Below are 12873 nucleotides of genomic sequence, written 5' to 3' on the forward strand. Positions count from 1 at the left end.
CTCCTACATGCTCTCTTGCTCAAGCACAGGCTCTCACTGGCACATGCTGTCCCTCTGCACGGGTTGCCGAAGGATGGGCTCTTCAGAGGCCCTGATCTTCCCTGGCCATGACATGGGATCTGCAGCGGCCCTGCTATCGGGTTTCCTCCTCTTCTCGGGCTGCCGCGACGTGGGATCCACAGCGGCCCTGCTATCGGGTTTCCTCCTCTTCTCGGGCTGCCGCGACGTGGGATCCACAGCGGCCCTGCTATCGGGTTTCCTCCTCTTCTCGGGACGTCGCGACGTGGGATCCGCAACGGCCCATTAATGCTGCTCTTCTTCTGTACGCAGCAGATGCTCCTCCTCCTTCCTGCCCACGCGGCTCCGGCAACGTTTTTCTTCCAGGGCTGCACAGGCAGGAAGGAGGAGGAGTGAACGTGACCCTTTTCTTCGGGCCGTGGTGATGTAAGCTCCACCACTGCCCGCCGATCTTCCTGCTATAGTTCCCTGCTTCCGCCGGCCCTGTGGACCGGGCGACACACCTCCACACTACAGGCAACACACTAATGTGTCCCGACACACACTTTGGAAAGCTCTGACTTAGAGAATAGCCACTGCCATTAGCAATGGGAACATGGAATAGACTTAGTTTTTGGGTACTTGCCAGGTTCTTATGGCTTGGATTGGACACTGTTGGAAACAGGATGCTGGGCTTGATGGACCCTTGGTCTGACCCAGTATGGCATTTTCTTATGTTCTTATGACTATGTGCCAGCAAATGTCTACCCCATATTTGGCCATTAGCTTTGATGCCGAAAAGGCATTTGATCAAGTGGAGTGGCAGTATTTATTTTATATATTACAAAAGATGGGTTTCGAAGGTTTTTTCTCCAAAGCTATCCAGCTGCTATATCACGATCCTCAGGCTGCAATCACCACCAATGGGGCGCAATCTGAGCCATTTTTTGTGACCAGGGGTACACGTCAGGACTGCCCCTTGTCTCCACTATTATTCCTATTACAATTGGAACCTCTCTTGCTTGCCATTCAGCTCAAGCCTGCCATCTGTGGCGTCCGTTTCGGTCCACAGATCTTTAAATGTGTGGCTTTTGCGGATGAGTTACTTGTTTTTATAACTGATCCACAGGCTTCACTGCCCCCATTGTTGCGATTGATATGGAGTTTTGGGGTTTTTTCCGGGTTGCGACTAAATGAATCTAAGTCCTCAGCCTTAGCATTCCCTGATGCTCTGAAAGATCAATGGACAGATCAGTTTCCTTTGCAATGGGCTGCAGATGCCATTAGCTATCTTGGTGTGCGTATCCCCGCCAACCCAGAACAGACCTTCGGGGCGAATATCCCAAGGTTGCTTCGACAGACTCAGGATATTTTGGCTAATTGGAATAACTTACCACTTTCCCTAGGGGCCGGATAAATTTATTTAAGATGGCCATTCTCCCAAAATGACTTATATCTCTTACAAAATTTACCATTACTGGTATGGAGGATAGACCTGGCTAAGCTAGATGGTGCACTCCGCCGCTTTGTATGGAGGGGTGGGAAGACCAGGGTACCTCTTCCCTGGCTGAAAACACGCTGGGGGGGGGGAGGAGGTTTGGGGCTCCCGGATTTGGCCTTATATAATTTGGCTTGCAACTTGCGGGTGCTCCGGGATTGGCTTCTGAGCAAAGCACACTATACTCCATTGGGAGCGGACATTGCATCTACATATCCACGAGCCCCTCCATATGTTTTGCAGGCACAGTCTGATAGTCTCTCCTCGTTTTTAACCCAGTCGGCACTAATTAAGCCCATCCGGCAAACTTGGGTGCAGATATCCAAGCTGTTGCAAATTTCTAGATTATGTGCTTTCTTTTTCCCTATAATGGGGGAATGCTGACTTCTCCCCGGGATCCCACTCTGGTACTTTCCGAATTTGGGAAAGTAAAGGAATTACCTTTCTGGGACATCTTCTTACGAGGGAAGGGGTAATTTTGGACTTTGAAGAATTTTGTGATCTGTATGGTTTAGGGGCCTCTCACACCTTTTCATACCTACAAATTCGTCACTATATTGGGGCATTACCTGAAGTCTCAAGGCAGCCTTCGGTGTTCCATACTTTAGATAAAGTCTTTCACTTTGAACGCGACAAAGTTCCTTCTTTGTCTGGTTATTATAAATATATGCGTCAACATGTACGATTGGATATCTGCTCTCTGTTAGAGGCCCGTTGGAATTATGACAGGGATTTTACTGTGACTCACTATATTTTATGGGTGGGTTTTCGGCCCATAGCCAGGATCTCTACCAACATGTATTACCGGGAGGTGCAATTTAAGTTTTTATGCCGGGCATACTTGTCGCCTTTAGTGGCACGACAGTTGACTATAGCTTCTTCAGCAACTTGTACTCGTAACAATGCAGTGGGTACCCTCTCCCATGTTTTTTGGTCCTGCCCCTTTGTGAGCAGCTTTTGCGCAAAGTAGCGGACTACCTGGAAGACGTACTGGATGTGAGCCTTCCATTTCCCCCCCATGTGGTTCCTATTTGGGTGTGTTTCCCCTATTAGACATAGGGATCCGGGCTCACGCCTACTTTTGCAAAAAGCATGCCTAGTGGGGAAAGAAGTAATTTTGTTAGTATGGCGCTCCTCTGACTCACCGTCCTTCTGGGTCTGGAGGAACCACCATGATGAACATGGAAAGTTTGGTGTCCTGAGAATCACCACGTTGCAGATGAATATTTCTTACAACCTGGAACCCATATCTGCAATGCCAATCTCATCGCGCACACAGTTTAGTAATGAATGACTAATTCCTCAATGTACTGGATAATGAAAGACTTTTCTACATGACTACTCAATCTTCAAACCATCTCACCTACATAGCTTTGTTTGGGGGGGGAAGCAGTTGGGGACGGGATTGGGGAGCATAAGATTGTAAGACTTAAGAATCTGAGGTTGGTTCAGGAACACACCTTCCTCAAAGTTGTACCTGTTTTATTGTGTAAAATTCAATAAAAATTGTTTGAATATAAGAATGAGGGATAATGAGGAGATGGAGGAATGAATGGGAAACAAAGCAAACGAAAAGAAGTGCAGGAGAGAGGAAAATGACATGGAAAGTAGAAATGTATGGGAAAAGCTTGGCAGGAATAAGAAGAGATGATGAAAAGAGATGGAAACAGAAGAAAGTAAAAAATCAGGAGTTTGGGTCCCTGGAGGTGGGCTGGTGGCACTACAGTAGTGACAACTCAGGCTGGGGTGACAACCCTCCCTCCCAACTGCTCACTTGCAAAAATTATGTGCCCAGTGATAGGGTAGAACTGCATATTAAAGGAAACAATGCATATGACGAGTATAACCCATTGACAGTTTCTGATAATCTCATGTCTGATAATTTCATTTAATAGTTTCTGATATGGATAAATGTTTATCATGCCCACTAATGATGCTTTCAGGGTCTCTGGGGTTACTACAAGATCTGCAACACTTTTTCTAAGCAGGCTCCTGACACTGAATGATATAACCAGTTATAAACTAGTAGATACAACTAGGAATCTGGGATTAATTATAGATTATGAATTGAATTTTAAGGCACATATCTCTAAGAAAGTTAAAGAGGGGTTTGGCAAGTTGATGATGCTAAAACGATTGAAACCATTTCTCTCTAGGGAAAACTTCAGAACAATACTCCAAGCTTTATTATTAACCAGACCTGATTACTGTAACTCCACTATGCTAGGACATCCAAAAGCAACACTCCGCCTCTTACAAGTTCTTCAAAATGCGGCAGCTCGCATCCTATCAAATACTAGAAAAATCGATCATATTACTCCAGTTTTAAAGGAATTACACTGGTTACCAGTTGAAAGTAGAATAAATCATAAAGCCTTATGTATTATTCATAAAATATTATATAGTGACATGTCTGCTTGGTTAAATCCCACTATAAAACTACATGTCCTTCAACGCAATCTAAGGTCTGCAAATAAAGCCCTTTTGACAGTTCCAACAGTCAGGTCTGCACATTTACGTGAAGTCAGAGCACGTGCAATCTCTATCGCCGGGCCGACTCTTTGGAACAAACTGCTTCAAGAGCTACGGTTGCAGGAAAATTTGAAGAGGCTTAAGAAAGATCTTAAAACATGGCTTTTTAAACCAACTTTTGAAACGGTCACTGAAGTTTAATCCAGGCCTTTTTTGATATGTTTTTATTTTTGCTTTTAGCCTGTTCTTATCTTTATAATATTAATTTTAGCTCTATTTTTAAAAGCTGATTTTAAGTTATATTGTATTCTTCCATTTTCTTTATTATGTTCTTAAAATGTGATTAATGTAAACCGTACAGATAGAACTTGTTTCTGTGCAACGGTATATAAGAGCTGTACAAATAAATACATTTCTTCACCACTTCTTCCAAATTTCTCAGGCTTCTTCACAAACACTCTTAGTAAGCACCTTTATTTCTAGCTTGATCATTGTAGTGAGGCTATGCCAACAAGTCAGAAAAGTGACTGAAGTTAAACAATAACCTGCTGGCTCCTGGGAGAGTTCACCAAGCCTACAAACTAGGCCATATTTTATGCTTTATACTGGAAAAACCCTATGACTGTGATGGAAGGTCACAAAAAAGAAGGAAGTGGTATATGGATCCAACTCTCCTGTGGACTTACCCATCTTCCCATCCTCCACAAAAAGAATGTGTAAGAGGTACAAGGTGCTGAAGTAGAACACATCAATGTTGTTCTTCACTGCGACCTGTTAAAAGGAGACAAAATAGGCAACATAAGCTTCCCAGCCTGAGCTAAATGAGAACCCGCATGCCTCTATGAGTAGCAAAAGAAAGTGACAACTCTGCAGAAAAACATACCAGCAAGTTAAAGTCAGCTGGGAAGTTTAAAAAAAAAAAAAAAAAAAAAAAGTTGCCCCATATATATTAGGGGTCAATTTTCAGAAGCTTGCCTAGGTGGCAAGGTACATGGGTATTTTTGTACCATGCAGTGTTTAATAAATTTTCAAAAAGAAAAATGAGTTACAAAAATAGCATCTGCTATTCTGCAGGTAGAAAAAGGGGGCAAAATGACACAAAGATTTGAAAATCAAATTGTGTGTGGTGTTTCCTCCCCCTCCCCCAAATCTAAACATGTTCTTAAATCCAGCTAAAAGTATGTGTATAAATGTAGTTGTGAATTTTCAGCCCAGGTGCCCGCCTGTTGTGAAAGAAGACGTCATGCATCACCCAGATAAGATTTTATAAAATGCTGCATAGGAGCCATTTGTTATGGTACATGTGGGTACAATGACCTATGAAGGTACAGAAGGAGGTTCTGGAGGCTAAATTTAGGATTCTAAGAGGTAAACTAAAATATACAACCTCCAGGGTAGCATTCTGAAAAGCTTCCAATTCCACACTTAGGACTCCAAAGGCAGCTTGAACTCCAGAATCTCAATGTGTGAATGGGATGATGGTGCAGGGAAGAAGGCTTTAACATTTATTAGGAACTGGGGAATGTTTTGGAAAAGGAGAAGCCTAGTCCACCGGGATGAGCTCCATCTTGACCAGGGTAGAACCCGACTGCTTGCACTAACATTTAGAAAGGAGATAGAGCAGCTTTTAAACTAAATCATGGGGGAAAGCAGACTATTGATCAGGAGAAAGATATCTAAGGATAGTAGCATAACAAGGCAGTTAGAATATCTAAGACAGTATGTGGTCAAGTCTGAAGCAGTCCAAATGGAACTGAATAAGGAGCAAAGATGAAGGATTCCAAATTACCTGTATCAACTGCTAATAATCAGGATGTGAATAAAAATAACACAATAAATTGTCTGTATGTGAATGCTAGAAGTCTAAAAAATAAGACTGGAGGAGATACTACAAGGCGTATCTTTACTGATACATCACTATAATCACTCTCTTACTAGTTTCTACTAGTGCCTTAAGTTTTAATCTACCATCTCTTGCCACACAATGGGCTTCAAGCTGTGCCAGAAAGTAGCACTGCTTTTTCAGTCATTTGTTGGGAAACCATGCCTAACAAATCTATTGATTTGCAACTTTATGCGACAAAAAATCATATGAATATGTTGGGTACTTTGAAGAATTGTTAGTGAAACCCCAGGATGTTCAATAATTAAGATAAAGTTGAAGCAGCTTTTTCATGGAAACAGTTTTTTGTTTTTGGGTATTTTTGTGGTAAAGGTAGCTGAAACTCCTTAGACAGTGGATTCCAGTGGGATAAAAAGTGCCCTCTGGGGAGGCCACATGTGCAAAGATGCCATAGAATGCAGGACCTGCAAATAATCCCAGATCCTGGGTACCAAAAGGATGCAGTAGCTAGAGCACTTGAGCCTGCAACTTGATCACTCTCTGTGAGGTAAAGAAGACCTTGCCTAAATGGGTATCAAACCGCACCCCCAGATACTCCAATGACTGCGATGGCTGCAGGTTTCTCAATCAAACCAGAGACCTCAACAGTTCCATATGTCATGTCGAATCAGCAGTTTTGTAAGAAAGCTTTTATTTCTACACCAGAGGTTCATCAGTCTACACCCATAGCACAGGTGGCGAGTTATCACAGTCCTAATGAGAAGCAAATTTACAAATGTCATAACAAGTGGACTGGATGGGCTACAAATGATGCTTTTCTTGTCTGGCCAGAAGAAGGCTCATTTGACGATAGCCACCTTTCCCAGATTATGGCATATATTCAACATAAGTATTCAGATAATGAATCAAAATTGAATTTTCATAGGCAAGTACATAGTTGGTTTATTAAGACTACAATTTATTTGAACTCTGACAATGCATGCCAGCACCCAGACACTCACACTAACAAAGATATTCCAGCCCCTACTGCTCCCCCTCCCCCTTATGTTTCAGCCTACCCCACTGTTCAGACCCAGAAAAAGTCTTATGAGCCTACTTTCACAGCTCCAAAACAGTCTGACCCTAAATTAGAATTGGAAGTTAAGACTGATGAGTCCTCCTGAACTGCAGGGCACACCAGGGCTGAGAAAGAGGAGTATCGTGAACAAGATATAGAGAAAAGATAGAAATATCAGGACAGGTGTTTAAAGAAACTTGATAAAACGATTAAAGAATATTCTGTGACAATGGCAGAGGATCTTAGTACTCCTGTGGCACGTCGTACTAGAGTTAAGAAAGTTAGAATGTCCACTAGTGCCCCATCACATTTACTTGCCTTCACATTGGTTTTAAAGTAAAAAAATTATGTGACAACCAAAGAGCAATCGTATAAATTTGTGGCCCCATGGATTATTAATGTAAATGAGCGATCCTCTTTGCTACTGAATGGATTGCCATTTCGAATCATTTACAAAATCTAATTAGTAATCTATCTTTTGTCACATGTTCTTGCAGACTCTGCCTGATAAGATTAGGCAGCCAAAATATGCCATGGCCCGCTACCCCCGTTTGGTCATCCCTACTGAAAAGAAACCCTAATTTGATATGCGACTGCCATAGTCTGCCTTACCAAGACAGGGAAGCCCCGCACCCCAAGAATGGGATCCAGATCAAGCTAGTCCTACTCCAGCCCAATATCCCGACCCAATGACTACCAAAGGTATAAGCCTCAGTAATTCAAGCTCAGTATCAGAAGTGTGAGTGCAAATTACCGGAGTAATATTAGTTTGTGAAGTATTTCTGCATGAATGGAACAGTAGATTAGCACAAGAACAGATTCCTAAGCTGCAGTTTCAGTTTTACGCTCCCATTCCCATCCTCCTTCCAGAGCTGAGAATCAGAGTTAACCCTTGGTTAGGCTATAGTACAGGAAGAGCCTCATCTTCTCTTATACTAGTTGTTAGAAGTGAAAAAAAAACAAAACAAAACAGGAGAGGTTGAGTCTGCATGGGTGAATGAAGAGATATTTTTTCCAAAAAAGACAAACAGAAAGAAAACATTAAGTTTCGTTTGTTTAAACAGAGCATTATTGGAAGTTAGTTGATGGTGTGCGTATGTGAATAAAGATAGAATTGTGGTATGTTAATTAAAAGGAAGGAAGATTCCTTGGCGTTCAATCACTAGTGGGGGTTGGTCAAAGGTTTAGTACTCACACCAGTACATTTACTCCCTAGGTTTTTTCTTTCAAACAATGTTTTGCTGTTTCACAGAAGTAAAGGTTTTTTTCCAGCAATGAGGGCAGAGATAGCAAATGTTGCTTACCTGATGTAACAGGTGTTCTCACAGGACAGCAGGATGTTAGTCCTCACAAATGGGTGACATCGAGGATGAAGCCCACCACGGAAAACTTCTGTCAAAGTTTAACAGAACTTTGACTGGCCCCTACTGGGCATGCCCAGCAAGGCACTGACCCTGCAGCCAGCAGGGGTCTCCCTTCAGTCTGATTTTCAAAGCTACAGGCAGTGCCTAAAAAAGTAAAAACTAAAACGAACCCAACACCGCGGGGTGGCGGGCGGGTTTCGTGAGGACTAACATCCTGCTGTCCTGTGAGAACACCTGTTACATCAGGTAAGCAACATTTGCTTTCTCACAGGACAAGCAGGATGGTTGTCCTCACAAATGGGTGAGTACCGAGCTGAGGATGTCCTGACTTGCACCAAATGCACCCAACGACGTGCAACAGGCACAACAACTGGGGTGGAATTTGGTAAAGGGCATCCGCACCCTACCGGGAAGGTGGAAGGGTGTTGGTACATCATGTTGGAAAAAGGTTACGCAAGACAGATTGGCCGAAGATGGAGTCCTGTCTTCCAGCTTTGTCCAAACAATAGTGGGCTGCAAATGTATGGAGAGAACTCCAGGTTGCAGCCCTGCAGATGTCAGGAAGCGGCACCGATCGAAGGTGTGCTACCGAAGTCGCCATGGCCCTCACAGAGTGTGCTTTTACACGGTCTTGGAAAGGAATGCCAGCTTGCTGATAGCAGAAGGAGATGCAGTCCGCCAACCAGGAGGAAAGAGCCTGCTTACCCACAGGTTGTCCTAACTTGGTAGGATGGAAGGAGCAACTGTGAGCAACTGTACGGTCTAGATAAAAAGCTAGAGCCCGTTTGCAGTCTAGGGTATGCAGAGTCTGTTCCCCGGAGTTGGAGTGGGGCCTGGGAAAAAAGATAGGTAGTATTATGGATTGATTGATATGAAACTCAGAAACTACCTTAGGTAAAAATTTAGGGTGAGTGCGGAGTACCGCCCTGTCTTGCAGGAGTTTAGTGTAAGGCGGATAGGTGACTAAGGCCTGTAACTCACTAACCCTGCGAGCTGAAGTGATAGCCAACAGGAATAATACTTTCCATGTGAGATACTTCAATTCACAGGAGTGCAGAGGTTCGAAAGGCGGTTTCATTAGACGACCAAGAACCAGATTAAGGTCCCAAGATGGTGCCGGAGGACATAAAGGTGGCTTCAGATGGAGCAAGCCTTTAAGAAAGCGTGTTACCAGGGGTTGTACTGAAATAGGGACACCCTCTATACCTTTATGGAAAGCGGCTACCACACTGACATGCATCCTAATGGAAGAGGTTTTAAGACCTGATTCCGATAGATGCCATAAATAGTCCAAGAACTTAGAGATTGGACAGGAAAGGGGATCAAGGGACTGAGAAGTGCACCATGATGTGTACCTTTTCCATTTATATGAATAGGATCTTCTGGTGGAGGGCTTTCGTGAAGCTATCAGGACACGAGAAACCGAATCTGAAAGGTTGAAAGGCTGAAGGACTAACCTTTCAACATCCATGCCGTCAGGGACAAGGCTTGGAGGTTGGGATGGAGGAGGCATCCGCCGTTTTGAGTGAGCAGATGCGGATCCGTTCCCAGAGGGATGTGCCTGCGGATGGAGAGATCCTGGAGTATGGGAAACCACACCTGGCGTGGCCAGTGGGGTGCTATCAGGATCATGGTTCCTCCGTCCTGGCGAAGCTTCACGAGAGTCCTTGACAGAAGAGGAAGTGGAGGGAATGCATAGAGCAGACCTGTCGTCCACTTGAGGGAGAAGGCATCCCTCGGCTGAGAGTGCTGGCTCCGAATGAGAGAGCAGTAATCGTCCACTTTGTGGTTCTGAGGGGACGCAAAGAGGTCTATGCGGGGAGAACCCCACTTGTGAAACAGAGAGGTCGCTACCAGAGGATCGAGTGACCACTCGTGTGGTTGGAAGACACGGCTCAGCTGGTCTGCCAATACATTGTCTACTCCCGGGAGGTAAGTGGCCCTGAGGTACATGGAGTGGGAGAGGGCTTCTGCCCAAATCTGCGCAGCTTCCTGACACAGAAGGAAAGAGCCTGTGCCTCCCTGCTTGTTTCTGTACCACATGGCCACTTGGTTGTCCGTCTGGATTAAGATTATCTGATTTGATAGATGATCTTTGAAAGTTCTGAGCGCGTAGCGGATTGCTCGAAGTTCCAAGAAATTTATCTGGTGTTCGGCTTCCTCTGGTGACCATAACCCTTGGGTTTGGAAATCGTCCACATGGGCCCCCCAACCGATGTGGGAAGCGTCGGTGGTTAGGATTACTTGTGGATCTGGTAGGAGAAAAGGTAAGCCCTGAAGGAGGTTGACTTGAGTCGTCCACCAGGTTAAAGACAGGCGTAGCGCTCGTGTAACTGTGACTATGGAGGACAGAGGCTGAAAAGCTTGAATCCATTGGTGTCGCAGAGTCCATTGTGTTACTCTCATGGCTAGTCGGGTCATGGGAGTGACTTGAACCGAGGATGCCATGTGTCCTAGGAGAATGAGGAATTGGCGAGCCGTGGCCGTGTGTTGAGACTGGAGCTGGCGAGCTAGGGACATAAGAGTTTGGACCCGTTGAAGTGGAAGGTAGGTCTTTGCCTGTAAGGTGTCCAAGTCCGCCCCAATGAAGGATAAGGTTTGAGATGGGACTAAGCAAGATTTCTCGTAATTGACAAGAAACCCTAAGGAAAGGAGTGTGTGAATTGTCAATTTTAGGGAGGATTGAGCAATCTGAGGGGTAGAGGCCCTGATTAGCCAATCGTCCAGGTAGGGGTAGACGTGGACACCTTCCTTCCTGAGGAATGCTGCTACGACTACGAGACATTTGGTAAAGACTCGTGGAGCAGATGCCAGACCGAAAGGTAGTACCCGGTATTGATAATGGTTTCGGCCCACCAGAAAACGCAGATACTTGCGATGGGACTGTGTTATCGGAATGTGGGTATAAGCGTCTTTGAGGTCGAGAGAGCACAGCCAATCCCCCTTTTGTAGCAGAGGGAGCAGCGTGCCCAGGGTTACCATCTTGAACTTTTCTTTTTGAAGGTACTTGTTGAGGGCCCGAAGGTCCAGAATGGGACGTAGCCCCCCTGATTTCTTTGGTATTAGGAAGTATCTGGAATAGAATCCCTTCCCTTGTTGACAGGGAGGGACGGGTTCTATAGCATTTGATTGTAGAAGAAGGGTTACTTCTTGTTGTAATTGAGTCAAATGGCTGGTTAGACTCCATGCCTGAAGGGGCGGGGAGTCTGGCGGGAGAGTTATGAAGTTGAGGTGGTAACCCTGTGCGATAATTGCTAGCACCCAATGATCTGAGGTGATCTGTTTCCAACGGTGTAAGAAGTGGTACAGTCGACCCCCCACAGGGATGTGTGGAAGAGGGATCTGGCATGTGCTGGCGAGGCTGAGGTCTGTTGGAGGACCGTGCAGGACGAGCCCTAGCTGATGGAGGATAGTAGCGACGTGGTCGAAAGAACGACTTCTTAGAGTCCTTCTTTGGTGGTTGCTTGGAGGGCACCTCAGGTGGGACAGATGAGAGTTGTTTCAACGTCTCATGGTGATCTTTTAACTCTGCCACAATCTGCTGAATTTGCTCTCCAAACAAATTGTCGCCTAAGCAGGGCAAATCAGCAAGACGATCCTGGACCTCTGGGCGAAGGTTGGATGACTTTAACCAAGCCCAACGTCTGGCTGAGATGGCTGTGGCTGAAACCTTTGTGGAAGCATCGAAAATGTCGTAGGCAGTTCTAATCTCGTGCTTCCCTGCCTCAAATCCTTTATGAAGAAGGGCTTGAAGCTGTGGTTGGTATTGGTCCGGCAACGTGTCAGCATAGTCTTGCATCTGCTTAAGGATGGCTCTGTTGTATTGAGTCATGTAAAGTTGATATGAAGCTATGCGTGAAATCAACATAGCTCCATGATACACTTTCCGTCCCACACTATCCAGGAATTTATTGTCCTTGGTAGGTGGAGTGGAAGAGTGTGGCTTAAAACGCTTGGCCTTCTGTGCGGACTCAACCACAACAGAGCGATGATCTAGTTGAGGCTTTTGAAAACCTGGTGCTGACTGGACAAGATATGTGGAGTCAGCTTTCTTGTTAACTGGTGAAACAGATGAAGGAGATTCCCAGTTTTTCTTTAGCAGATCCAAAAACACCTGGTGAATAGGGATGGAAGCGATGATTTTTGGAGCATCCAGAAATTGAAGTAGTTCCATCATCTGGTGTCTGTCATCGGCCTCAGATTGTAACTGAAAAGGTACAATTTCTGACATCTCTTTCACAAAATTAATAAAAGAGAGATCCTCAGGAGGAGATCTTTTTCTACTCTCTGTAGGAGATGGTGGTGAAGGCAAATCTGTGTCAGAAGATGTATCATCATCATCACCCCAGGTATCGTAGGGATCATGTGGGGCTTGAAGCCCTGAAGGACCTGGCTGAGGCTCTGAAGGCATCGATTGAAATCTGGATGGAATCGGTGCTATAGGCGGAACTAGGAATGGCATCGAGGGCTTCGGTGCTGCCGATGGAATCGGTGCCGGTCGCGGAATCGATGGAGCCGAAGGATAAATCGGTGGAGATATACCAGAAGGCACCGATGGAACCACCCCGGAAGGGGGAATCCGGAACGGTGTTTCTCCTGCCGATGAGAATCCAGTCGGAGACGGTGGTGTTGTCGATGGTAC

General features: G+C 45.1%; 1 protein-coding gene across 4 annotated transcripts in view; it reads right to left on the reverse strand.

Annotated features, from left to right (window-relative positions):
- AP1B1 (adaptor related protein complex 1 subunit beta 1) overlaps positions 1–12873 on the reverse strand; it is a 392478-nt gene that overhangs the window by 104367 nt on the left and 275238 nt on the right. For all 4 annotated transcript variants that reach the window (XM_029571861.1, XM_029571859.1, XM_029571858.1 and 1 more), the window contains one exon: positions 4654–4738. In XM_029571861.1, coding sequence (XP_029427721.1) covers positions 4654–4738 — 85 coding nt within the window. The remainder of the gene's footprint in view (positions 1–4653; positions 4739–12873) is intronic.

Source organism: Rhinatrema bivittatum, chromosome 11, assembly GCF_901001135.1.
Source record: "Rhinatrema bivittatum chromosome 11, aRhiBiv1.1, whole genome shotgun sequence".
Lineage (NCBI taxonomy): Eukaryota > Metazoa > Chordata > Amphibia > Gymnophiona > Rhinatrematidae > Rhinatrema > Rhinatrema bivittatum.